A 26,776-nucleotide genomic window follows, 5' to 3' on the forward strand; every position below is an offset into this window, starting at 1 on the left:
AAGGTGAATGGTGCTGCTATCTCAGCTGTGACTGAGCCAGCGTTCTCTGGAGGTGTAGTGTAACTGTCTCCCTTCATAAATTTAGAGTTTTCAGAGGTGTGTGTGTGTGTGTGGCAACTGTACCTTCCAACATGAACAATTTTTTGATTTGGCATTGAATTTCTTGGGTCTTTCACCATTTTTGAACTAGTTCTGTGTGCTTGTCAACCACAGCATGGCCTCAGGGTTCTCTTGTTGAGTGGATGGCAAAAAAAACTTTGGCAATGAGCCAAAAAAGTGACTTCAAGTAAAATGTTTTATTGAAGGACCAATATAAAATGATAGTCATCTTCTTTGAGTAGTGTCCATATGGATGCTCCATTGAAGGTGTGTCTCTGTCCTTGCGCCTCTGATTGGGCTCTTTGGTAGCAGTGCCCGTTTGGCCCACACATGCACACTCCCTCTCATGCTCTTCCTTGAGGCTAATTAGTGTTGCCCGGGCAAACCACTCTCAGTTCCTTCTCAGCTGCCCCTGACCTGAGATGGAGTGAATAGCAGTCCACTTTCTCTTACGCCCAGAGTTCAGAATTCAGTTTTGTTCTGTAGCTATTATTAGAGTTTCTCTTTGATTTTCTTAGTCTTATAGGTTTTCTGTTAGTTTTCTTTCCCCTCTTTAAAAAACAAACAAAAAAATTCCCCTCTGAGGATTACCCCCAGAAAGGGTTATGCCCGGCTCCACCGGGTTTAAAAGGTACCTCTCCTGCAAGGAGGCAATACTGGTTACAGACGGATGCTCCCGCTACGTCCAGTGCCTCTGAGAGGCTCACATTCCACAAAAGTGTAACTTCTTCGAGTTGTGTCCCTGCGGGTGCTCCACTTTGTGTCGATGTGCCCCTGTGCTCTTAGCCGAAGATTTATGGTAGCAGTGCCCGGTTGGGTCACACTTGCGTGGTCCCCATCTTGCTCTGCTTCAGGTGGCTAACTGGTGCTGTGCGACCAACCCCTCCCCCCCCGTTCCTTCTCTACTACCATTGGCTCAAGTTGGAGCACTCAGCAGCGCCTTGCAGCTTAGAAATACCCTTTCTTCCCTTAGTCTTAGTTTATAGTTTTTAGTTAGAATAGATTAGAATACTTACTTTCCTACTTATCCCCGTCCCTTTAAAAACATTTTTTTTAATTCTCCTCATAGGACTCTTAAGTTTCCGTTCTGTTCTCTCGAAGCAGCATGATATCCCTACCACTTTCCATCTTACAGAGAGAGTATGCTCCCTAAGGGGCATGCCTGGCTCCCCAGGGTTCAAACGCTGCACTATCTGCATGCTCTTGATACCCCTTTCAGATGGGCCCGCTCAGTGTGTCCGTTGTTTTGGTGAGGCACATATACCTCAGAAGTATTCGCACTCTCACAACTTGAAAGCCCGCACCTGAAAGGTTGGCGATCTCCAGCTAAAACTTCTCCTCATGGAAAAATCTCTTTGCCTGGCCTCTGAGCCTGAGGTATGCATCCCTCCCAGCCAGAAATTGTCAACTGCAGCCTCGGACAAGGGCTCCTATTCTATGGAAAGGGCTCCTGATCAACCTGCCAAGAAGGCAGCAAAAAAATGGGGTACCACGTCCCCGACTCTGGAGTCGACCAAGAAAAGGTGCTCCGATACCAGTCAAACTCTCCCGGTACTGACCATCTCAACGGCCGACAAAACTGGTCCCTCAGGTGCCGTCGGTATCAAGAAACTGAGAGCTTCTAAGCAATCAATCTCCATCACAGGCACCAAGGGAAAAATGAAACCCCATGCCGCGGTACGGTTAACTGTGATCAAGCAATCGGTACTGAGTATACCAGCACCTCCACCATTAATGCTGCCACCTAGTGCTGGTATTATGCACTCCAGCCACACACCGGCACCGATGAGCACTCTCCAGCACACGGTACCGTTTCCTGCCACCCCAATGGTACTATTTGTTCCATTGGTACTGGAGTCACCTCTCCTCGGTATCTGCAGTAATCAGCCAACCCAGCTCCCCACATCTCTCAGCACCACAATTCTTTAGTAAAGATGAAAATGGAAAGGGAGATGTTGGACCCTCTCCACAACATTCCTCTCCTGTGGCTACTCCCACCACACGTGCCCCTCCAGGTACGGGCTTCCCTTCAAACCTTCTGAACCAGCCCTGGTATGGGCAGCCTTGGATCCCCACTGTGCCCTTCCAACCACAATGGCCATTCTGGCATTCACGGGCTACATACCCACAGCAGCAGCAACAGGGTGCACCTATCAGTCTGCCCATAACTGGCGCACACCATCCACCTATATTAACATCACAGGCACTGTCTAGCACCCCGGACACGGGGCTGAAAAACAGGAGGAATTCTCAGACTCGGATGATCCAACTGTTACTCATGTCTCATCATCCTCACTGGATGACACAATTATGTCCCCACCTCTCACCACAGCTGACGAGATCTCTACAAGAGAATGGCCACTTAATTAAACATCTCTTTGGAAGAGGTCCAGGAATCTCGACACAAATTAGTGGACATACTGCACACACCCACTTCTTCAAAAATCGCCCTTCAAATGAATGATGTGATCATGGATGCCGTGAAGTCGCTATGGCAAACCCCAGCAATGATTCCACCTACCTGTAAGAGGTCTGATAAGAAATATTATGTGTCAGCAAAGGACACCGAATTCCTCTTCTCGCATCCAATGCTGAATTCACTAGTTACTGATGCAGTCAATGAACAGGGTAGACAACAGTACTATAGAAACCCCCCGTATGACAAGGACTGGAAGCGACTCGACCTGTTCGGCCACAAAGCGTATTTGGCTGTGATCTTAAAATTAAAAATTGCCAACTATGTGGCCCTATTGGCAAAGTATGATTACAATAGTTACTCAAGTCTCTCTAAATTTATTAACTTTATTCCAGAAGACAAAAAAGAGTAGTACAAAGCACTCATCACAAAGGGCCACCATCACCAGAACGGTGTTACAACTGTCCTTGACTCCGCTAATTCTGCAGTGAGATCCATAGCAACAGAGGTTGTTATGAGGAGAGCCTCCTGGCTTCATCTATCTGGTTTTCCAAAGCCAGTACAGTCTACCGTAGAGGACTTACCGTTCGAAGGCTCCAAACTCATTGTGGACAAAACAGACAAGTCATTGCATATGCTGAAAGACGTGAGGACCACGTTGTGATCTCTGGGAATCCACACACCGAAGAACAAGAGATGTCAGAGCAATTATCAAACTCCTCAAAGATTCTGACCCCGTCCATACACACAATGCAATAGATCAGGGGTGGGCAAACTACGGCCCACTAGCCAATTTTATCGGTCCCTCAAGCTCCTGCTAGGCAGCAGGATCTGGGGCTTGCCACGCTCCAGCTGGGGAGCGGTGTCGGGAGGCACTCTGCGCAGCTCCCAGAAGCAGCGACATGTCCCCCCTCCGGCTCCTATGCATAGGAGCAGCCAGGGGGCTCTGCACACTGTCCCCAACCCAAGCGCTACACCCACAGCTCCCATTGGCTGGGAAGTGCGGCCAATGGGAGCTGCAGGGGTGGCATCTGCAGATGGGGCAGCACGCACAGCCACCTGGCCATGCCTATGCGTAGGAGTTGGAGGGGAGACATGCTGCTGCTTCCGGGAGCTGCTTGAGGTAAGCGCCGCCCGGAGCCTGCACCCCTGACTCCCTCCCGGGCCCCAGCCCTCTGCCCCAGCCCTGATCCCCCTCCTGCTCTCCGAACCCCTCGATCCCAGCCCAGAGCACCCTCCTGCACCCCAGAGCCTGCACCCCCAGCCATAGCTCTCACCCACTCCCGCACCCCAACCCCCTGCCCCAGCCGATATCTCCCTCCTGCTCTCTGAACCCCTTGGTCCCAGCCAGGGGCACCTTCCTACACCCCAAACCCCTCAGCCCGAGCCCCACCCCAGAGCCCACACCTCCAATCTATGGCGACTCAACCAGTTTGTGAAAACACAACAATTCAAAATGGTCACACTAAGCACCATAATCCCCGCATTAGAGATGGAGGGACTGGTTCTCAGCCCTTAATGTCCAGGACAAACATTTGCATATATCCATCCATTCCTCGCATCGGAAATTCTTATTGTTTACAGTAGCACAGGACCATTTCTAGTACAAAGTTCTACCCTTCGGCCGTTTCACTGCACCTTGAGTATTTTCAAAGGAACTAGCCATAGTAGCTTCCTACCTATGCAGAGGGAATCATGATATTCCCCTACTTAGATGACTGTCTGCTGAAAGTACCAACACTACAGACAGCCATAAACTCCACCCAACATACAATAAATCTGTTCACCAGCTTAAGACTTCACATAAACATACAAAGGTCTACTCTAATACCCCTCCAACGCCTGGAAATCATGGGGGTGGACCTCAGTTCCCTCGAAGCAACTGTCTCCCTATCAACTAAATGCTTTCTGACTCTAAACGCCTTGATCTCAGCAGCGCAGAACAGCCCTCAAGAGTCTGCCAGAACTTGCCTGCGACTCCTAGGCCACGACCATCGTCCAACATGCAAGACTACACAGGCAGTGTCTACAAGCCTGGCTCCGGACAAATTATGTCTCACACAGACATGGCATAAACAAGCTCAGCACTATGCCCAATGCAGTCAAGGATTCGCTTTTATGGTGGACTAATCCAGACAACGTCAGCAGGGGGATGCCATTCCTACAGAATCCACCATTGCTCACCATCACCACCAATGCATCCCTCCTAGGCTGGGGGGGGCACATCTGAAAACACACTTTATACAGGGCCGATGGTTTATGGTGGAGTCCCATCTTCATATCAACCTGCTGGAACTACTAGCAGTTCGAAACATCTGTTCTCACTTCCTACCGCTAGTCAAAAACAAAACGGTACAGATTCTCACGGACAATTTATGTTTTACATACACAGACAAGGGGGAGCACGATAATGCTCCCTATGGGTAGAAGCTATGCGACTTCGGCAATGGTGCATCAAACTCAAAGTCCATGTTATAGCATCATACCTACTTGCCTGTGAGAACATCACAACAGATACCTGAGCAGGAAGTTTTATCAAGACCTGAGTAGGACAACTATCCGACTCTCATATGTACATAAGTGGAAGTGATTTGACTCATGGTGCCAATGCAGACTACACCTCTGTCAGCCACCTTACCTCTCATTTTAGATTACTTAGTAGAACGCAAACAAATGGGCCTCTCCATGAGCTCGATCTGTGTACATCTGCCAGCCATCACAACATTTTATCATAAAGTTGTAATGCTCCCTATGGGTAGAAGCTATGCGACTTCGGCAATGGTGCATCAAACTCAAAGTCCATGTTATAGCATCATACCTACTTGCCTGTGAGAACATCACAACAGATACCTGAGCAGGAAGTTTTATCAAGACCATGAATGGGAGCTGAATATGCGGGTAATCCTAGATAGTTTTTGGATGTGGGGGTTCCCAACAGTAGACCTCTTTACAACCATGCAAATCTCCAAATGCCACCAGTTCTGCTCCACAGCAGGACTCAGTCAACACTCTCTGGGCGATGCCTTTTCCTCATCAAGTGGAATGCTACTCTCCTATATGCCTTCCCTCCACACCCCCCTCCTAGACCTTGTATGCCCCAAGATAAAACAAGATGGATCCAGAGAGATCCTAATAGCCCCCACAGAGACGCGACAAATGTGGTATCCTTACCTTCTCCACATGGCAGTCTGTCCACCGCACACAGTCGCGCTTCTGCCTTGGCTTCTATCGCAGGATGAAGGTCGCGTCATCCATCCAGATCCCCAAAGACTTTATCTCAAAGTCTGGTTACTACATGGCTCTTGGGATCTGAAATGACATGTTCCTCAGAGGTACAAAACATATTATTAAACAACCGTAGGACAACTATCCGACTCTCATATGTACATAAGTGGAAGTGATTTGACTCATGGTGCCAATGCAGACTACACCTCTGTCAGCCACCTTACCTCTCATTTTAGATTACTTAGTAGAACGCAAACAAATGGGCCTCTCCATGAGCTCGATCTGTGTACATCTGCCAGCCATCACAACATTTTATCATAAAGTTGACAAATTTTCTATTTTCACACATCTGCTTACTAAACGCTTCCTAAAGGGTTTCTCCAACTCCTATCCAGAAGTTAGGAACCCTACCGTGCCATGGGACCTCAACTTAGTCCTCCACGCCCTCACCAGGCCCCCTTTCGAGCCCATGGCTACAAGCTCGTTACTACACCTCTCTATGAAGGTTGCATTCCTAGGGGCCATTACATCTGTCAGGAGAGTGGGGGAACTAGTAGCTGTCACGACAGACCCACCTTATACAATCTTTTTCAAAGATAAAGTATCTCTCAGACCGCATCCTAAGTTTTTTACCTAAAGTTGTCTTATCTTTTCATCTTAATCAACCTATATACTTACCAATATTTTTTCTGAAACCATATACGAATAGACAATCTAGATTATGCTCCTTGGATGTCTGCAAAGCTATAGCCTTTTACATCGATAGAACAAAATCTTTTTGCAAGTCTCCAAAATGGTTGTTTCAATCACCGAACAATCAAAAGGCAATGCCATTTCCAAACAACGGCTATCCAAATGGATATCAGACTGTATCAAACTGTATTATCTCCAGCATGAATGATAACCCCCACAGGGATCCGTACACACTCTATCAGCTTCCATAGCATTTCTCAACAATGTTCCCATTGCAGAAATCTGTAGGACCACAAGCTGGACCTCACCACACACATTTACACAGCACTATGCATTGCATCTTCCAATGCCCTGTTTAGTCACACGGTACTTTCATCTACTACGACTTCAACTCCAAAGCCCCCTCCTTCCATCGGAGGGCACTGTTGTGAAGTTACCTAAAGTGGAGCACCCACAGAAGAAAAAGTTACTCACCTTGTGCAGTAACGGAGGTTCTTCGATTTGTGTCTCCCTCTGGGGTGCTTCACTACCCTTCCTCTTTCCCTCTGGTTCGGAGTTCTATCACTGGACTCTGCAGTAAAGAAGGAACAGAAGAGGGGTTGTTTGAATAGCACCAGTTAACCGCTTGAAGCAGCTCGAGATGGGGACCGCGCATGTGCGACCCAACCGGACACTGCTACCATTAATCTCTGGCTATGGCCGCAGGGATGCATCGACATTAAAGTGGAGCACCCACAGGGACGAGCATCTTGAAGAACCTCCATTATTGCACAAGATGAGTAACTCTCTTCTGCCAATAACTGAAGGCTAGATTCTGGAAAAAACGTGAGTTGAAGTTGAAACACTTTTAGAGAGTAATCTTAAACTAGTGACCCAAATCCCATCTGCAGCTCAGACTGTCCCTGGAGCCTTCTGCTTCTCAGGAGGGTGAGCCGAGCAGGAAATTTTCTGATTTCCTTGCAAGGTCTCCAAAAGGAGGGCTGCAGGCCCTCAAACTGAGCCCAGACTAGCTATAGGAGATCCCCAGCACAGTTGGTCCCCTCTGCACTGCCGGCACCGACAGCTCCGAAGCATGGTACCTGGGAGATACATGGGTCTTCCGGTGCAGACACTGCTTATTAGCCTAGGGACCTTGAAGGGCACAGGATCTGAAGCTGCAACACCGCCTGTCAAGGCAAGAACACAGACCATACCATCTCTGTGAAAGTGGTACCGGTGCGAAAACACTCAGTACTGACTGTGAGGGTAAGATCTCTGCCAGTTTCCTCAGTACTGGCGATTTAACACAGACAAGCCCTGATGGTACTGACCACTGTAGTACCGCAGGAGTTGAGTTTTTTCAGAGCTCTCTTGATGGCTGAGACTCCAGAGTCCCCGTTACTCGGTACTGGAGCCCCAATACCGAGCACATCTCGATCCCTGGGATCACCACTGGCACCGGGGCATTCACTTCCAGTCTCCTAGTCGCCTCTACCGCTTTCCAGCAAGGTTTCACATAGTGACCAGGATGATATCCTCACTACCCTCACATCATGGCCCATCTCTACCCCAACCAGGGCGCCTCTAGTCACACACACAGTTGGAGGCTCAACTTTCTTGGTATGACCACCTGTGGGTACTGCTACCAATGCCCTTCCCCTCTGCCCCAGTGGCCATTCTGGGATTCGTCGGCAGCCTACAGGCACTATGCTTGTCGGGCACCTAGTGTCTTCTACCGAGAGTCAGTAAGACGGTCTCCTTCAGTTTCTGTGTTCAGAGCTCCAGAACCTCGAGAGGAAACTTTTGAGGACCAGGAGGCCAGACTAGAAAAGGAGGTTACAGCACCAACCAATATCTCCTCCTCCTCTTCTCCGGACGAGGTGGTGATACTCCCTCCACCTTCCATGGCACGTGATTTTAAGCTCTTTCAGGATCTCACAAAAAGGGTGGCAGACACACTGCAGATTGCCCTAGAGGAGAGGTCAAAGATACCCACCACACGTTGCTAGATATATTGCACACGTCTTTCTCATTGAGAATTATCCTCCCTATTAACAAGGCGCTTCTGGGTCCTGCTAAGGTCATTTGGCAAACATCAGCTTCTAATATGCCAGCATGCAAAAGGGCAGATAAAAAGTATTATGTGCCTCCAAGAATGTCTCTTTTCACACCCGCCACCTAATTCCATCATGGTGGATGCTGTGAATTCCCATGGCTGACAGCATCATACTAAAGCCACCCTTTATGACAGAGATTGGAAAAGACTTGATTTATTTGATAGGAAGGCATACTCCATGGCGACTTAGTAATTCACAATGTTGAATTGCAAGGCCTTAATGGCGAAGTATGACCTCATGAACTTCGCCAAATGTAATGCATTTGACTGTTTGCCAGAAGCACAACAGGAACAGTTTCAGACCATCATACATGAGAAACAGTTAGTGGCAAGAACGGCACTCCAGACCGCACTAGATGATGTGGCTACAGCGGTCCACTTGCTATCAATGGGGGTGCATTGGGAATTGTGGTTACGCCTCTCAGGACTGCCAGAAGAGGTACAGATGACAGTCGAAGGCCTCTCTTTTGAGGGTTTTAAACTGTTTCCATGCAAGACCGAGGGCGGCCTGCTAAAGAGGGCACCATGGGCAGGGTTTGCATGAGTTCCCCCTGGCCTGCTGAGAGCCAACTGGGCTCACGGAGGCAGCAGGCAGGCAGGTGAGCAGCAGTATCTGGAGAGGGCTGAGGGACCCGAGCTGCAGAGGGCAGTTGGACAACTACCAGCCAGGTGACTCTCTGGAGCAGATGTGCCCATCCACCCCCCTGCTCCACTGCTGCTCCTGTTCTCTTCTTCTCCCCTCACCCCCCCCGTTCCTCCCCCAGAGCTACCCCTGGTCATGCTGTGCAGGGGGAGCGGGGGGGAGGGGGAGAATGATGTTGGAGTGTCCTTTCCCTCCACCCGTGTACCCCGGTCTCCACTGAGCTGGGTTGACAGGATGGGGAATCCTGTGGGTGCTGCTGCCTCTCTGGATCCGGAGCTGCTGGCAGTTGCCTGTGTTCAAACAATCCTTCAGGTTCCTGATCATGAGTCTTTTCTTAAAGAGACAGTGCACTCATACACTCAGGTGCACACACACAGTCCTCCCCCTCCCCCCCCCCCCCAACACACACAACACCAGTGCTCCCTACATCCAGGTCAGTTTCCCCACATGGGTGTAGGAGGGGGATGCAGGGGCTAGGGGCGAAAGGGGCACAGTGTAGGGATTAGGGGCTCAGGAGGAGGGCAGGGTTTGGGATGCAGGATGGGGCAGGGGTTAGGGTGAAGGGGATGCAGTGTAGGGGTGCAGGAAGAAGTGCAGGAGATACAAGTGAAGGGTGTAGGGATTAGGGGCGCAGGGGGCACAGTGCAGGGGTTGGAGTGAAGGGAGATCGGGGGAGGTCCCGGATGACTGGAAAAAGGCTAATGTAGTACCCATCTTTAAAAAAGGGAAGAAGGAGGATCCGGGGAACTACAGGCCAGTCAGCCTCACCTCAGTCCCTGGAAAAATCATGGAGCAGGTCCTCAAGGAATCAATTCTAAAGCACTTAGAGGAGAGGAAAGTGATCAGGAACAGTCAGCATGGGTTCACCAAGGGCAAGTCATGCCTGACTAACCTACTTGCCTTCTATCAGGATTTAACTGGGTCTGTGGATGAGGGGAAAGCAGTGGATGTGTTATTCCTTGACTTTAGCAAAGCTTTTGATACAGTCTACACAGTATTCTTGCTAGCAAGTTAAAGAAGTATGGGCTGGATGAATGGACTACAAGATGGATAGAAAGCTGGCTAGATCGTCGGGCTCAACAGGTAGTGATCAACGGCTCCATGTCTAGTTGGCAGCCGGTTTCAAGCGGAGTGCCCCCAGGGTCGGTCCTGGGGCCGGTTTTGTTCAATATCTTCATTAATGATCTGGAGGATGGCGTGGACTGCACTCTCAGCAAGTTTGCAGATGACACTAAACTGGGAGGAGTGGTAGATACGCTGGAGGGTAGGGATAGGATACAGAGGGACCTAGACAAATTAGGGGATTGGGCCAAAAGAAACCTGATGAGGTTCAACAAGGACAAGTGCAGAGTCCTGCACTTAGGATGGAAGAATCCCATTCACTGTTACAGACTAGGGACCGAATTGCTAGGAAGCAGTTCTGCAGAAAAGGACCTAGGGGTTACAGTGGACGAGAAGCTGGATATGAGTCAACAGTGTGCTGTTGTTGCCAAGAAGGCTAACGGTATTTTGGGCTGTATAAGTAGGGGCATTGCCAACAGATCAAGGGACATGATCATTCCCCTCTATTCGACATTGGTGAGGCCTCATCTGGAGTACTGTGTCCAGTTTTGGGCCCCACACTACAAGGAGGATGTGGAAAAATTGGAAAGAGTCCAGCGGAGGGCAGTAAAAATGATTAGGGGGCTGGAGCACATGACTTATGAGGAGAGGCTGAGGGAACTGGGATTGTTTAGTCTGCAGAAGAGAAGAATGAGTGGGGATTTGATAACTGCTTTCAACTACCTGAAAGGGGGTTCCAAAGAGGATGGATCTAGACTGTTCTCAGTGGTACCTGATGACAGAACAAGAAGTAATGGTCTCAAGTTGCAGTGGGGGAGGTTTAGGTTGGATATTAAACTTTTTCACTAGGACGGTGGTGAAGCACTGGAATCGATTACCTAGGGAGGTGGTGGAATCTCCTTCCTTAGAGGTTTTTAAGGTCAGGCTTGACAAAGCCCTGGCTGGGATGATTTAGTTGGGAATTGGTCCTGCTTTGAGCAGGGGGTTGGACTAGATGACCTCTTGAGGTCCCTTCCAACCCTGATATTCTATGATTCTATAATTCTATGAGAGCCTGGAGAGCTCATGGGGGGCCAGGGGCAATGGGGTGCAGAGGCACCATACCCGCAGGGGCACCAAAATGCAAGTTTGCCCAGGGTACCATTTTCCCTAAGGCTGGCTCTGACAAGACTGACACATCACGTCACAAGGACTCCAGGGCCATACTACACTTGCTAGGGATGTATACATGGGACAGAAAAGGAAATTCAGTCTTCAGTCGTCCCAGACATCCCGACCACCCCAGTATTCACCACTGCAGCATTACTATGAGCCACAGAGAAAAAGATCTAAGATTCAGAGACTTAAACCATCAGCCCCTGAATCCTCGACATCCCAGACCTAGACTTGAAACACCAGTTTTGACGTGTTGGTTGAGGCCCTGTGAGACCACTCCCCACAATATAAGCTGGAACCTACACACCTTTCACATCCCTTTGGATGCTGCCTTGCTCCTTTCCCCAAAATTGGGAAAGCATAGGTTCAGACAGATGGGTCTTAGAGATGATCTGTAGCTGGTATTCTATTCACTTCACCTCCCTCCCTCTTCCGCACCCTCCCTGTCCCTCTTCAGGAACCTTTCTGACATAGATCCCCTTCTAAGCCTAGGAGCTATAGAATCCATTCTTGTGCATCTCAGAGGCGTACGTTTTTATTGCTGATATTTCCTGATACCCAAGAAAAGTGGAGGATGGAGATGCATCCTAGATCTGAGAGCACTGAACAAATACGCTAAGGCACAAAAGTTCAAGATGGTCCCACTAGCAGCATTTATCTCATCTCTAGAGCAGGGGAGTTGTTTCTCGGCCCTTGAGCTCCAGGATGCCGACTTCCATATATCAATCCAGCCATCCCACAGATGATTCTTCAGGTGTACCTTTGATCAGGACCATTACCAGTACAAAGTACTTCTCTTCGGTCTCAGCTGCACTCAGAGTATTCTCCAATATTCTCTCCGTAGTAGCAGCTCATCTATGTACCCCGAGGATCATGATTTACCTTTATTTGGATGACCATCTCCTCAGAGCCAACTGCTTCGAAGATGCCCTATGGGCCATCCAATTGACTGCGGACGTACACTCGCATTTGGGCTTGCAAATCAATGCTCAAAAATCGACCTTGACTCCAGTATAGCGCTTGGAGTTCATAGGGGCTGATCTCGACTCAGTACAAATGAGAGCACTCCTCCCACGACACAGATTTCACACACTGACCACTCTCATAGACACAATTCAAGCCAGCCCACAGATTCCAATCAGATATTGCCTCAAAGTTCTCGGGCACATGGCGGAATGCATATTTATGAGCTCTTATTACAGACTACACATGACGTGCCTACAGGTATGGCTTAGGTCTGTCTACACATCAAACAGAGACAGATTAGACAAACCTCTGTTTATGCCTTCCAGGATCAAACACTCCATGGAATAGTAGAAAGACCCTATGACTGTCTATGTAACCCTTCCTTCCCCTCCCCCCCCCCCAACATTGCTTCTCACAAGAGATGCATCCCTAATAGGTTGGAGTCTGAACAACCGCAGGGTTCAGGGCAAATGGTCCCTCATGGAGTCGACTCTCCATATCAACATCTTAGAAGTAAGAGCAGTCAGTAATGTTAGTGCTTATGTACTTCCACTAATCAGGGGCACTCTCACAAAAGTCACGACAGACAACATAGCGTGCGTGTTTTATATCATCACGGGGGTGCCAGATCATCCTCCCTGTGCACAGCCGCACTAAAACTATGGAATTGATGCATTCGCCACAATGTCCTCATATCAGCCACTTACCTGCCAGGAGTACAGAATATAACAGTGGACAGTCTCAGCCGCATGTTCTCATATGACCATGAATGGGAAATGAACGCGACAGTATTCTGCTGCATAGTCTATCACTGGGGAACCCCAATGATAGACTTGTTCGGTACTTACCTGAACAGGAAATGCCCACTCTATTGTTCCAGAGCCGGCCTTGGAAAACACTCAGAGGACGCTTTCCTTCTTCCATGGGACACAGGCCTCCTATATGCCTTCCCTCGTTACCTCTGCTGCTGAAGATCCTGATAAAAATAAAGAAGGAGAAAGCAAAAGTTGTACCGATTGCTCCCGCCTGGCTGTTTCTGTACCTGACACAGCTAGTGACATGTTCTCCAATCTCGCTTTAGCCCATTCCTCATGTCCTTTCACAGAACAATGGACAAACCCTCCATCTCAGTCTATGGATCCTGTGGCCCAAGGCTTGGCTCCTTCATTATTCCACCAGATAGAGAACTGCTGCTCCGAGGAGGTATAATAAGTGTTCTTGCACAGTAGAAAATCAGCTACCCGTTGCATTTACCTGCAAAAAAAAAAAAAAAAAAATGGAAAAGGTTCCAGGTTTGGTGTAATTCCAAACAAATTACCTCAATATCTTCCTCCCTCCCCATCTTGCTGGACTACATACTAGGCTTCAAGAGGTCAGGACTGTCTTTTGGCTCACTCAGAGTACATCTTGCGGCCATAATGGCTTTCCACCAGCAGATAGAGGGGTACTTGGTTTTCGCCCATCTAACGACAAAGAGATTTCTCAAGGGCATAGGAAACCTCTTTCCCCAACCCAGACACCCCTCTCTAACATGGGACCTGAATCAAGCAGCCTGACTAGACTGCTGTTTGAACCTATTGCCACCTGTTCCTTATGCATCTGTCAATGAAGACAGCATTCCTGGTAGCCATCACCATGGCGCGAAGAATAGGAGAAATAGCGTCATTAATGGCACACCCCTCCTTCACAATTTCCTTTAAAGACAGGGTCGCTCTCAGACCACACCCGAAGTTCATCCCTAAGGTGACCATGTCTTTCACATGAACCAGCTCATTCATGTTCCTACCTTTTAACCAAAGCCTCACCATGATAACAGGTAGGCTATATTACCTATACACTGGATGTTAGGAGATCCTTGGCCTTTTATTTGGCTAAGACGAAGGCCTTTAGGAAATCCCCTAAGCTCTTCCTCTCAATTGCGGAAAGGTCAAAAGGTGCAGGAATATCATCCCAGAGATGCTTCAAATGGGTTTTCAACTGAATTAACTACTGCTGTCATACTTGTTCTTTGTTACCTCTGCCTGGAATCCCTAGGCATTCCATGAGATCACTTTCCAGATTTGTTACGTCCATTAAAAATGTCCCCATTTCAGAAATCTGCAGGACAGCAACTTGGGCATGTGTTCATACTTTCGCAGAACACTATGTGGTTACTAGAGACTCTGCTTCCGATACCATGTTTGGCTTCACAGTATTGTCATCCATAAGGGACTCAATTCTGAAGCCCCAACCCTCTATCAGGGATACTGCTCAGAAGTCACCTACAGTGGAACACCCATAGGGACACTACTCGAAGAAGAACCATCGTTACTGCACAAAGTGAGTAACTTCCTCTTACTAAGTTTGAAAAATTTAGTTAAAGCCAAAAGGAATTGCATAAAAGAAATGTATAATTTCTGATATAAGAAAATATTGTTTAAAAAAACCTTAAAATATCAGCACTTCAGTTTTCACGTTTGAAATACAAATAGTTAAAGTAGTTTTTTAAAAATCCAAAAAGTTCACTTGTAGCTGAAACCTACATTCTCATAGTTTTCTTATATATATATATATGAAATAAAAATGTAAACTTTTGTTTAACTCCTCTTCGGTATTGCGGTATAAACACTTAAGACCACACGCAGAACAATGCAAGTACACAGTCTTCTGTGTGGAGTGCAGCCAGTCACGTAGGAATGGATGTTGCTGTATATAGTACAGATTGTAGCTGGTCACTAGTCACATTTGCTGTATACTAATTTAATATAGGTAATGTTGCTGCTGTGAATAATATTTAGCTGTTTATAGTACTTTATCTGTAGATTTCAAAGCATTTTATAAAGGAAGGTAGGTATTCTTACCCACATTTTACAAATTGGAAAATTAAGGCACAGAGATGAAGTGGAAAAGTTTTTTTTTTAACTCCCAGTAAAGTATCCTAGCCACCGGGTGATGCTGACTCTCATTAAGAAAAATACAAATTGTACTGTGAAAAGCTACTTAACTGTAACTGGACAATAGTTATCCAGAAGAGGTGTTTCTAGTGCAGTACTGCAGGAACCTTCTGTTATTGGCTCAATGCTATTCAATACCTTTATCAATGATTTGTAAGAAAATATAAAATCATTGCTGGTTAAGTTTGCAATTGACATACAAATTGGAGTGGTAAATAATGATGGGGATAGGTCAGTTATACAGACTGACTTGGATCACTTCTTAAAGTGGGTTCTTTTGAATAGGTGTTTTAACACTGACTGCAATGTTATGCATCTAGGAACAAAGTATGACGGTCATGTTTATAAAGTGGTGGTGGGGTCTATATTCTGAAAAGCAGTGACAGTGAAAAGGAGTTAGGGGTAATGGCATATAATCAATTTAACATGAATTCTTATTTCAAGGCTTTAGCTAAGAGGGTAAAAGCAATTCTTGGATGCAAAAGCACAAGGATATTTAGTAGCGGTAGGGAGGGAGATTATGTGTGGATGGTATTATTGATACCATTACTGGAATACCATGTCTGATTCCATTGTCCACACTTCAAAAAAGATGTTGAAAAATTATGTTCAGAAAAGAACTAGGAGCCTAGATAACTAGCAAGAGGAATTGGAATGGCTCATTTTTAGCATTAATTCATTCTAATTGGTATTACTGAAACTTGGTGGGATGATTTGCATATTTGGAATATTAAAATAAATGTTTATAACCTATTTAGGAAGTGGGCAAAAGGGAAGGAGGAGTTGCAGGGAGTTGCACTCTGTGAAAGTTGGCATTACCTGTTTCCGAGTCACTAATATCTCAGAAGAAAATGATGGGTTCTCCCGTCGGCGTAGGTAATTCATATCCCCAAGAGGTGGGAGCTAGGTTGACCGAAGAATTCTTCCATTGACCTAGTGCTGTCTACACCGGGGGTTAGGCTGGTATAGCTACATCTCTCGGAGATGTGGATTTTTCACGCCCCTGAGAGATGTAAGTATGCCAATGCAAGTTTCTAGTGTAGACCAAGCCTCAGAGCGTTACAGCTAAATACAAAGTGGAACAGATTGTTTAGCATAAGAATTTCAAGGGACCATTTAAGCTAAGTGGCCTGTTAACCCCTCTCCAGTCATGTGAGGGTGGGGGGCAGGAGGCAGGTTTAGTGAGTTATAGATTGTTGTAATAAGTTATAAATCCATCTCAGTCCATGACTTTTAGGCTATGTTTATGCTATCACTTTTGTCGATATAACTTATGTTACTCAGGGGTGTGAAAGCGACATAAGTTACACCGACAGAAGCACTGGTGTGGACAGCACTATGTTGGCGGGAGATGCTCTCCTGCTTACATAGCTACTGCCATTCATTGGCAGTGGTTTAATAATGTCGACATGAGAGTTCTCTCCTATTGGCATAGAGCGGCTACACGGGAAATCTTACAGTAGCGCAGCTGCAGCGGTACAGCTGTGCCGCTGTAAGGTTTCTAGTGTAGACATGGCCTTAGTGTCTAGCAGAGTTATGAATTTAAGCTCCCAGGTTCATCTTTTGAAGGTGTTGTGCAGGTTTCCTTTTGAGGATGAGGACTGAGAGGTCAGACATAGAGTGATCACTTTCTGAAAAGTGTTCACCCACAGGTGAGAGGGCGTTTTTGTCTTTTATTGTTTTTCTGTGTGAGTTCATTCGAGAGAGTAGTGATTGTCTGATTTTACCCACATAGATGTTGTTGGGGCATTTAAGTGCACTGGATGAGGTACACCATGTTGATAGCCATGTGTTGGATCCTGGGATCTTGAGAGATGTGTGGAGCGTGTTAAGCATCGCAGCAGTGGAGATATGTCTACAGATTTTGCATCTGTTGTTCTGGTGCCTCTTTCAGTAGGTGTATCCTGGTTTGGGGGGATTTTGCTTCTGCTGATGGGCTTGGTGAGGTTGGGAGGTTTGTTTGAATGCCAGAAGAGGGGGTTCGGGAAAATTTCTTGCAGGATGTGGTCCCCATCGAATATGGGTTATAATTGTTTGATACCCCATATGGGTTCCACTGTGTGGTAGTAGGGGACAACTAAAGGTGTGCGGTCAGAGGGGTTTTTATTTTGGTCCTGAAGCAGGTTTTGTCGAGGTATTTGCGTGGTCCATTCTAATGATGTGATTTACTTTTCTGGTGGAGTGTCCTTGTTTGGTTAAGGCAGTTTTAAGTGCCTTAAGGTGTGTGTCCTGGACTTTCTCCTTGGAGCATATTCTGTAGTATTTGGCTGTCTGGCTATAGATAGCCGATTACTTGGTATGTTTACGGTAGTTATTGGATCTGTGAAGGTAGGTGTGGTGATTGGATTTCTTATATTTAGTTGTCTGCAGGGTTCCATGGTTGAAGCTGATTGTGGTGTGCAGGAAGTTGATGCTAGTGATAATGATAACTGGGAATCATTTGGGGCATCTAATAAAGTATTTTTAAAGGCCCCAATTCTACAACTGGGAAAGGAGGCCATACTGGTTAAAAAATTGACCTGGTTTAAAGGGGAAGTGAAGGCAGCTATAAATAATTAAAAAATAATGTATAAGAAATGGAAGTTGGGGAAGTTGATAGTAATGTATAAGGATACAATTTTGTCCTGGAGGTCACGGATTCTACTTCTCATTCCACTAGTATTTCAGGAGGATGTTAAACAGCAGCTACTAAAGTTAGATTTTTTTTTTTTTTAAATTAGCAGGCCCAGATAATTTGCATTGAAGAGTTTTAAAAGAGCTGTCTGAGGAGCTCTCTGGACCGTTAATGTTGATTTTGGAATACTGGGGAATTTCCAGAAGACTGGAAGAAAGCTAACGTGCCATTTTTTAAAAAGGGTAAACGGGATGACCTGGGTAATCATATATAGGCCTGTCGTCCTGATATTGAGCTCAGGCAAGATAATGGAGTGGCTGATACAGGACTTGATTAGTAAAGAATTAAAGGAGGGTAACTAATGCAAATCAGCATGAGTTAATAAGAAATATATCCTGTCTAGCTAGATATCTCTATTTGGTGAGCTTATAAATGTGGTTGATAAAGGTAATAGTGTTGACTGATGTTGATAAATTGGAGAGGGTTCAGAGAAGAGCCAGGAGAACAATAAAAGGATTGGAAAATATGCCTTATAGAGATTGAGCTCTTTGAGTAGGTTTAGTTTGACAATCTATAAGTATCTACCTCTGGAACAAATATTTAATGATGGGATCTTCAGTCTAACTTAGCAGAGAAAGGTATAACATGATTCAATGACTGAAAGCTGAAGTTAGAGAAATTCAGACTGGAAATGGAGCGTAAATTTTTAACAGGGAGGCTAATTAACCATTGGAATAATTTAGCAAGGGTGGATTCTCCAACAGACAGTTTTTAAATCCAGATTGGATGTTTTTCTAAAAAAATACTATAGAGTTTATTTTGGGGAAGTTCTGTGGCCTGTTTACAGGAAGTCAGAGCAGATAATCAAAATGGTCCCGTCTGTCCTTGGAATCTATGACTCTGAATGATTAGAGGTTTGGAAAACATGCCTATGGGCTTGGCTACACTTGCGAGTTAGAACGCATTAAAGCAGCCCCTGGCGCCCTAACTCATGTCCTGTCCATACTGGCAAGGCACTTAGAGCACTCTGACTCCGTGGCTAGAGTGCTCCTGGTAATCCACCTCGGTGAGAAGCATAACGCTTGGTGTACCTCAGGTGAAATGCCCGGGCGTCAGTGTGAATGAGGTGTTGCATTACTGTGCTCTGATTGGCCTCGGGAAATGTCCCATAATCCCCTTAATTCAAGTGGCCACTCCTATCATCGTTTTGGAATCGCTGCAGGAATGCGGATATCAAAGCAAACCGTTACTGTGGAATGCTGTGTGTGAGAGAGAGAGAGAGGTGTGGGGGAGGGGGGATTTGTTGCTGTCCAAACTTACAAGACAGCATGCTGACATGCTCTCAGCCCCCCACAAACCCACTCTATCTCTCCCCACGTACACACAACACACTCCGTCACACTCCACCACCCCCCCATTTGAAAAGCACGTTGCAGCCACTTGCATGCTGGGATAGCTACCACAATGCACTGCTCTCTCTGGCCGCTGCAAGTGCCATAAATGTGGCCACACCAGTGCACTTGCAGCTGTAAGTGTGAACAGACTGCAGCGCTTTCCCTACTGAGCTCTACGAAGGCTGGTTTAACTCAAAGCACTCTACATTTGTAGCCATGCCGTAATAGTGAGAGACTTAAAAAGCTCAGTTTATTTAAGATTAAGAGGTGACTTGGTCATCGTCTCTAAGTACCTCCATGGAAGAGATTTCTGATAGTGGATGGCTCTTTAGTCTAGCGGAAAGGCATAATAAAATGCAATGGTTGGAAGATGAATTTAGGCAAATTCGTACTAGAAATAAAGTGCAAATTTTTAATAGGGAGGTTAAGTAACTAATGGATCAATTTCCCTGGGGATGTGGTGGATCCTCCATCACTTGAAGTTCTTATATAAAGACTGAATATCTTTCTAAAAGATATGCATGCTATAGCTCAAATTGAAGTTATAGATTTGATCCAGAAATTATTGGATGAGGCTTTTGTCCTGGTTTTATTTCTGCAGGAGGTCATACTAGATGATCGAAGTAGTCCCTTGTGGCCTTAAAATTTGTGAAATTAACTTGGCATTCTGTTGAGAGCCAATGTAATGCTCCGAACACAAGGATGTTGTGTGCTGGGCAACTGGTATTGTTCAGGATGACAGCTCATACACTTTAGATCAGCTGAAATATTTTTTGTTTGTGTCTTTATGTAATCATTCTAAAGTATAGAGAATTGCAGTAATTTAGCCTGGAAATCAGACTAGCATAGATTGCCATGGTTTGATCATCACTGGGAAAGTAGGGGGCACCACCTGCTTGCCAGTTTCAGGTGGAAATTTGTTGTTTGTTTGAGCGAAACAGCTTGGGAGTACTAAAATTCTCTCTGTATTGATAGACTGCCTCAGCAGTGGATGATGAAATGACGGTGGCTAGCTCTTTAAAATGTTTTCCTTTCCCCACCAAGGTAACCTCAGCTTTATTTTCATCTGCTTGCTGATCTTGGCCAGACATTGATATAGTTGGGTCATAGCACTACCAGCAGTGGAAGAGAGAGAGACGTAAAACTGATTGACATTTGACACTGTTATCTCACTAAGTTCTCCAGTAGCTTCATACAGATATTGAACAGGATGGATGTAGGAATAGAGCTCTGAGGGACTCCACAGATGAGCAGATTGGTATGAGGGAAGTTGCCCATTGTGTGAGGGCCAAAAGGAAGGATTTCATCTGGCTCAGTACTTTCCTGGTGTCCCTCATCAATGAACAAAGGGTCATCCATTTTCATGACTAATGAAACTTCCATTCCATGTCCTAAACCAGGAGTAGGCACATGTTGGTCCGGGGGCCACATCTGGCCCTTCAAACGTTTTAATCCAGCCCTCGAGCTCCCGCTGGGGAGCGGGATCTGGGGCTTACCCTGCTCCACGAGTGCTGTGGCTCCGCACAGCTCCTGGAAGCAGCAGCATGTCCCCCCTCAGGCTCCTACACGTATGGGCATCCAGGGGGCTCCGCACGTTGTTCCCACCCCAAGTGCTGCCCCCGCAGCTCCCATTGGCCGCGAACTGCGGCCAATGGGAGCGCAGGGGCAGCGCCTGTGGATGGGGCAGGATGCAGAGCCGTTTGGCTGCGCCTCTGCGTAGGAGCGAGAGTGGGGACATACCTCAAGCAGCTCCTGGAAGCAGTGGAAAGCCCCGCCCGGAGCCTGCACCCCTGACACCCTCCCGTGCCCCAACCCTGGTGCCCTTCCTGCACCCCCCAACCCCGCATTCCCAGCCCCACCCGAGAGCCCGCATACCCAGGACTGTCCCTATAATGTCAGTAAACATTACCAAAATGTCTACTGTGTTTACGTGCAATTGAAAACATGAAGAAAAATCAGAGGCCGAATAAACTATAATCTGCATTATCACAATTTCACAGTGAATAAAATACATTGCTTCCCTTTGCCTCTGCAACATAAAGGTTCTAAACACAGATTAGGAACTATTTGGTTAGCATTAACCTTGGTGTATGTATGTCAAGTTTCATTGTTGCTAAACCTGAGTTTATTGTGGGGGAAAGTGATCTAAATATCACTATGCTGAGCTTTATTTACAATCTTTTTATTTTTCTTGGAGGTTCTTGATCTAGCATTACTGACTTTTGTAACGAGAATCAAAACAGCAAACAAGGAGCAAACTTCTTTCCTCCTCACAAACTTTTTCGCATTTTAAAAGGATTGTTTACAAAGCTTCACTAGTCAAAATTAGAATTCACCTTAAGCAGAAGAGAACTAGACTCATGCCAAACTTGTATTTAACCATTTGATTATTTTTTCTTTTGTATCTTCGAAAAGCAGAATGTAGATTTATGAGCATATGATGGAAGCACTAGACAAGATCATCTGAAGTATTTTTGCCCTATGTTTTTTTCCCCATTAAGTGTGCTATAGATTTTGATTAAACTATGTGTTATAAAATTGGAGAATGATTGCAAAAGTTGCACATGCTGTAAGTGGTCAAATGCTGTGTGTAACTTTCCTTTTTTTGATATGCAGCTTAGCTGTAGTACAAAATATAATCACTGTTACTATATTTTCCTTTGGTAGCTGACACCCTTTTTTCAAGAAAACTAAATGGAAAATACAGACTTGAACAACTTGTTCCAACTGCTGTGTATCAACATATGAAAATGCACAAACGAATCCTAGGACACTTATCTTCTGTATACTGTGTAACTTTTGATCGGACTGGCAGACGGATATTTACCGTAAGTACAAATTCCTTATTTTCATACTGCTGTTTTTAAATATAGCTCAGAACATATGGTCAAAATAACCACTGTTCTCAAGAATCCTAAACTGTACTCATTTTATGTACTAAGAGCAGATAAGTGATAACTAAATGCATGACTTGTTGACTTTGACATTTAAAGTAGATTTCTTTAAAGAGAATACTACTGAATATATGTCTTGACAATCACACTTTTTTTGGAGACATACATACAGGTTTTCCACAGCTACATTTAGGAGGTAATTTGTTATAAGTAAATTTTGGTTGTTTTAATAAATGGTAAATTTTGGTTGCCCCCCACCTTTCCCGCTAAATTTTCCTATATAGCATACACATAGGAAAAGTAATTGAACAGTGGTATAGATTAATAAAGAACTTAGAGGTTGTTATAATTATTGTCAATTGACAAAGGTTTATGGAAATAGATTCTGTCAAACTAATTAGATAATTTTTTTTAATGAAATTATAAATTTTGCTGATAAAGGTAATAGTGGTAATGTGATATATTTAAACTTCTGTAAGGCATGACATTTTAATTTAAGAAACTGTAAGGATACAAAAATCAACATGGCACATTAAATGCATTAAAAAGTGGCTAACTGATGGGTCTCAGTGTAATCAGGGAATCATTGAGCAAGCATGTTTCAAATGTCCCACAAGGATTGATTTTTGGCTCTATGCTGTTTAATACTTTTGTCAGTGAGCTGGAAGAAAACATACCTGGTAAAGATTGCAGATTCATTGGGGGAGAGGTAAATAATGGAAAAAATAATTAGCTGACACAGCGATCTGGATCACTAGGTAAACTGGCCACAGGCAAACAATATGCATGTCAGTACCGTCAAATGTAATGTCAGACATCTAGGAACAAAGAATATAGGTCAGAGAGGATGAGGGACTCCTTTTGGGGCAGCCCTTTTGGGAAGCAGTGACACTGAAAAAGACTTGAGCGTCACGGTGCATAATCAGCTGAATCCTAGCCTGCAGTGTGATGCTGTGGCTAAAAGGGCTAATGCAGACCTTGGAAGTTTATTTTGCCCCTATGTTTGGAATACTGTGTCCAGTTCTGGAGTCAACACTTCAAGAAGGATGTTGATAAATTGGAGAGGATTCAGAGAAGATCCATGAGAATGATTGAAGGATTAGAAAACATGCTTTATAGTGATAGCCATCTCTTTGACGTCTAAACAATTGAGTTCCTTGAGTCTAATATTGACTTGATCAGTCTGTAAGTACCTGTGTGGAGAACAGAATTTGATAAGGGATATAGGTATAGGTAGACAAAGGTATAAAAAGATCAAATAACTGCAAGTTGAAGCTAGACAAATTCAGACCAGAAATAAGGCATGCCTTTTTAAACATCGACAACAATTAATCATTGGAAAACTTTATTAAAGATTGTGGTGGATTCTCCATCTCCAGTCTCCAAATTTTTAAATAAATGTTGGATGCTTTTCTAAAAGATATGTTCTAGTTCAAATGGGAGTTCAGGGAAGTTTTTGGACCTGTGCTAGTCTGGAGGTCAGACTAGATGATCACAATGGTCCCTTCTAGCCTTAGAATTTACGTCCCAATCTGAAACAGCTTGATATTAGTCTGTGAAACTGTGGGGCTTGCTTACATGCCAGGTATTGTGGCAATACGAACAGAGGGATAGTGCAGTGCTCCTGCTTTATCTATTGCAATCTTAGCTTCTAAAACTTTTTGGTTTAAAAGCAATGAACATAATCTTTTCACTCCATACTTCCTTAGGGGATGAAAGTTTCCAGGTTGCTGACGAAGCTTCTGTTCATTTTTGCTCACCTGCCAGCTTCAGGCAGAGCAGGCAAAATGGAGAATCACTTGGTCTGTCTTCAGCTTGCTCTGTTGATGAGCAGGCTCTGTCAGCAACCACAGAAGCGGAGTTCTTTCACAGTTGCTCCCACCCTCCAGCCCATGCCCTGGATCAGGGAAGAAGCTCAGTCTGGATGACTTGTGTTCTTCACATGCCACTCAACAGGCTCAGTCCTTACTGATTATCAGTTCTTTAGAGGCAAGTCCCTAAATCCTCCCATGCTGGTTTAGACTAAACCCCCTCAGGGTTGGTTTAGACTAAATGTAAAACAAGATTAAAAACAAAAGGAGATAGGAACTCACTTAAAATCGTGTATAAAGGATAGAGTTAGAAATGGTTACAAGCAAATAAAAGTGAAAAATGCTTTTTAGAGGCTGACTTAACAAAACAAGTACAAAACAAAACAGTTTTTGTTCAAGATAGTTTGCTTACCAGTCCAGCTTCCAGCAAGATGGCTTGACCACTCTTCTGGTCAGGATATCCCATAAAGTCCAAAGTGCTGGGTTCCTTTGTTGTTTTAAGTGAAAGATAACATAGGGTTCTTTGCTCCTCTCTTTTACAGTCTAGTGCACCTTTGAAATGGATTCTTTCGAATATTATTCAGCAAGGTAAAGGGGACATGGAGTCTGGTGGTGAAGGAGATTTCATGCTGGTTTCTTCCCCTGCTGATATTTGTAGGAAACAGAGCAATCTGCATTTTAGCAGTCTCCTCTCCCTGCTGTGATGAGGAGTGGTTATCTCTTCACCTTGTTGCTTTGATTACTTTCTATGTAAACTGCATTCTCATTGTCTCTTAATGTACCTTGGAAATATCTGGCAGAACCACATTCCTTTGTCTAGGTGGGGTAATTTTAGCTCTGCTGGGCAGATATATTTTAATGACATAATTTCCAGTATGTTTATAACTTTGAATTTGTCCTCTGTACATACACCACATAGTAATATTAATAATCAGTATGTTGTTAGCTTTCTATTGATATCTTACATGACACCTTTTAGATACAAATTATGACCTTAGTGAGTTAAGTTACACTGAACTGGTCAGGCCAGCTGAATCTCATTACCTGGTATCATTGAGTCTCTTGCATTGGGATGCTGCTAGGGTCACACCCTCCATCTTCCAAAGATGAAGCCTCAGACTCTTTCAGGGATTTATCACTACATTTTCTCTCCAATTACATATTGGATGAAGAAGAACAGTGGGGCTCAAAACATAATGCCCTGCAGCCCATGGTCCAAAGAGCACCTCGATTAATAAGAGGCAATTCTCCTGCATAGGGTGACCAGATAGCAAGTGTAAAAAGTTGGGATGGGGTGGGGGGTAATAGGCACCTATATAAGAAAAAGCCTATAAAATCGGGACATCTGGTCACCCTACTCCTGCAGCAACCATCTTTTTGCCAGAAGGCAAAATTAAAACACACAGACCAGAAAACACAAGGAGAAAAACACCAATTACACAAGAATCCTCATCTTCACTGAGCTCTAGTTTTTCTCCTGATGAAGGGGACTTGGTGCTTTGGATTATGTTATCCTTGATCCTGAGAAGCAGGAGGCATTCTTTTCCACCAGGCTTGTTTGGAATCATGAAGGGCAAATATCTTATTCAAAACCAAAAGAATATCTACCATTGCCCTTCATTCCTCCTTTGAGGAAATTGCTGATGAAGGGAAGAGGCTTATTGTCAAATTTTAAAATTCTGCAGGGTCTTAGAGCCAAAGATTCTCTCTTCACACTCCTCGAGGACAATTATAGCAACAATTTCCCTAGTAGCAGATGTCATCATTTCTGGGGAGAGTGTCATTTTCCCCAAAAAACTGAACAGACAAGTAGACAGAAACTGCCTTTAGAAGGAACTTCAAAACACCTTTTGGAAGCCCTAGAACCTCACTGGCAATAAAGTGCTCTGCTAATCGCAGTATTCTGCTGTGACAACCTGAAAAACTTTGACTATCAGACTATGGTCAGTTCAAGTCTATATCAAATAAACTGCCTCTAGAAATGGCACTGTTGGAAGACAGATCCATGGATTTAAACCCTAGAGAGTGAATGATAATTCAGAAGAAATCCTCTGTGTCTTACAATAGTCTGGTGAATCTTGTTCTGGGAGAAGCTGTAATAAGTGGTGTCTAACAAGACTGATAAGCCAAAATCTTTCCTCTTCACACGAGTAAAGCTCAAAGTGCTAGAGTGGTATGATGTGACTGCTGCTTATTACACTACAAACTGTCTCACTATTGTGTTCTTCCTCAGCCTATCTGTATTCAACTGTAGTCTCTCATCTTATTACTTGGGGCATAAGCTTACAATAAACTGTGTGGGGTGGGGTACATGGTACACCTAGTATAGTAGGAGCTCTGATCCTTTATTGGGGCTCCTAGATGTTACTGCAGTAGTAATAATTAGGGCCCTATCAAATTCACAGCCATGAAAAACGCATCATGGACCGTGAAATCTGGTCTTTGGTATGCTTTTACCCTATACTATACAGATTTCACGAGGGAGACCAGTGTTTCTCAAATTGGGGGTCCTGACCCAAAAGAGATTTGGGGGTGGGTAGGTGGGTCACAAGGTTATTTTAGGGAGTCATGGTATTGCCACCCTTACTTCTGCGCTGACTTCAGGGCTGGGCGGCCAGAGAGGGGCGGCTGTTGGCCGGGTGCCCAGCTCTGAAGGCAGCACCTGCCAGCAGCACAGAAGTAAGGGTAGCAATTCCATACCATGCCATCCTTTACTTCTGTGCTGCTGCTGGCGGTGGCTCTGCTTTCAGAGCTGGGCCTCCTGGTCAGCAGCCCC

At 45.2% G+C, this 26,776-nt stretch overlaps 1 protein-coding gene across 2 annotated transcripts in view; it reads left to right on the forward strand.

Annotated features, from left to right (window-relative positions):
• PHIP (pleckstrin homology domain interacting protein) overlaps window positions 1-26,776 on the forward strand; it is a 334,660-nt gene that overhangs the window by 37,650 nt on the left and 270,234 nt on the right. For both annotated transcript variants that reach the window (XM_054021954.1, XM_054021955.1), the window contains exon 7: window positions 21,963-22,123. In XM_054021954.1, coding sequence (XP_053877929.1) covers window positions 21,963-22,123 — 161 coding nt within the window. The remainder of the gene's footprint in view (window positions 1-21,962; window positions 22,124-26,776) is intronic.

The sequence above is a fragment of the Malaclemys terrapin genome, chromosome 3 (genome assembly GCF_027887155.1).
Source record: "Malaclemys terrapin pileata isolate rMalTer1 chromosome 3, rMalTer1.hap1, whole genome shotgun sequence".
Lineage (NCBI taxonomy): Eukaryota > Metazoa > Chordata > Testudines > Emydidae > Malaclemys > Malaclemys terrapin.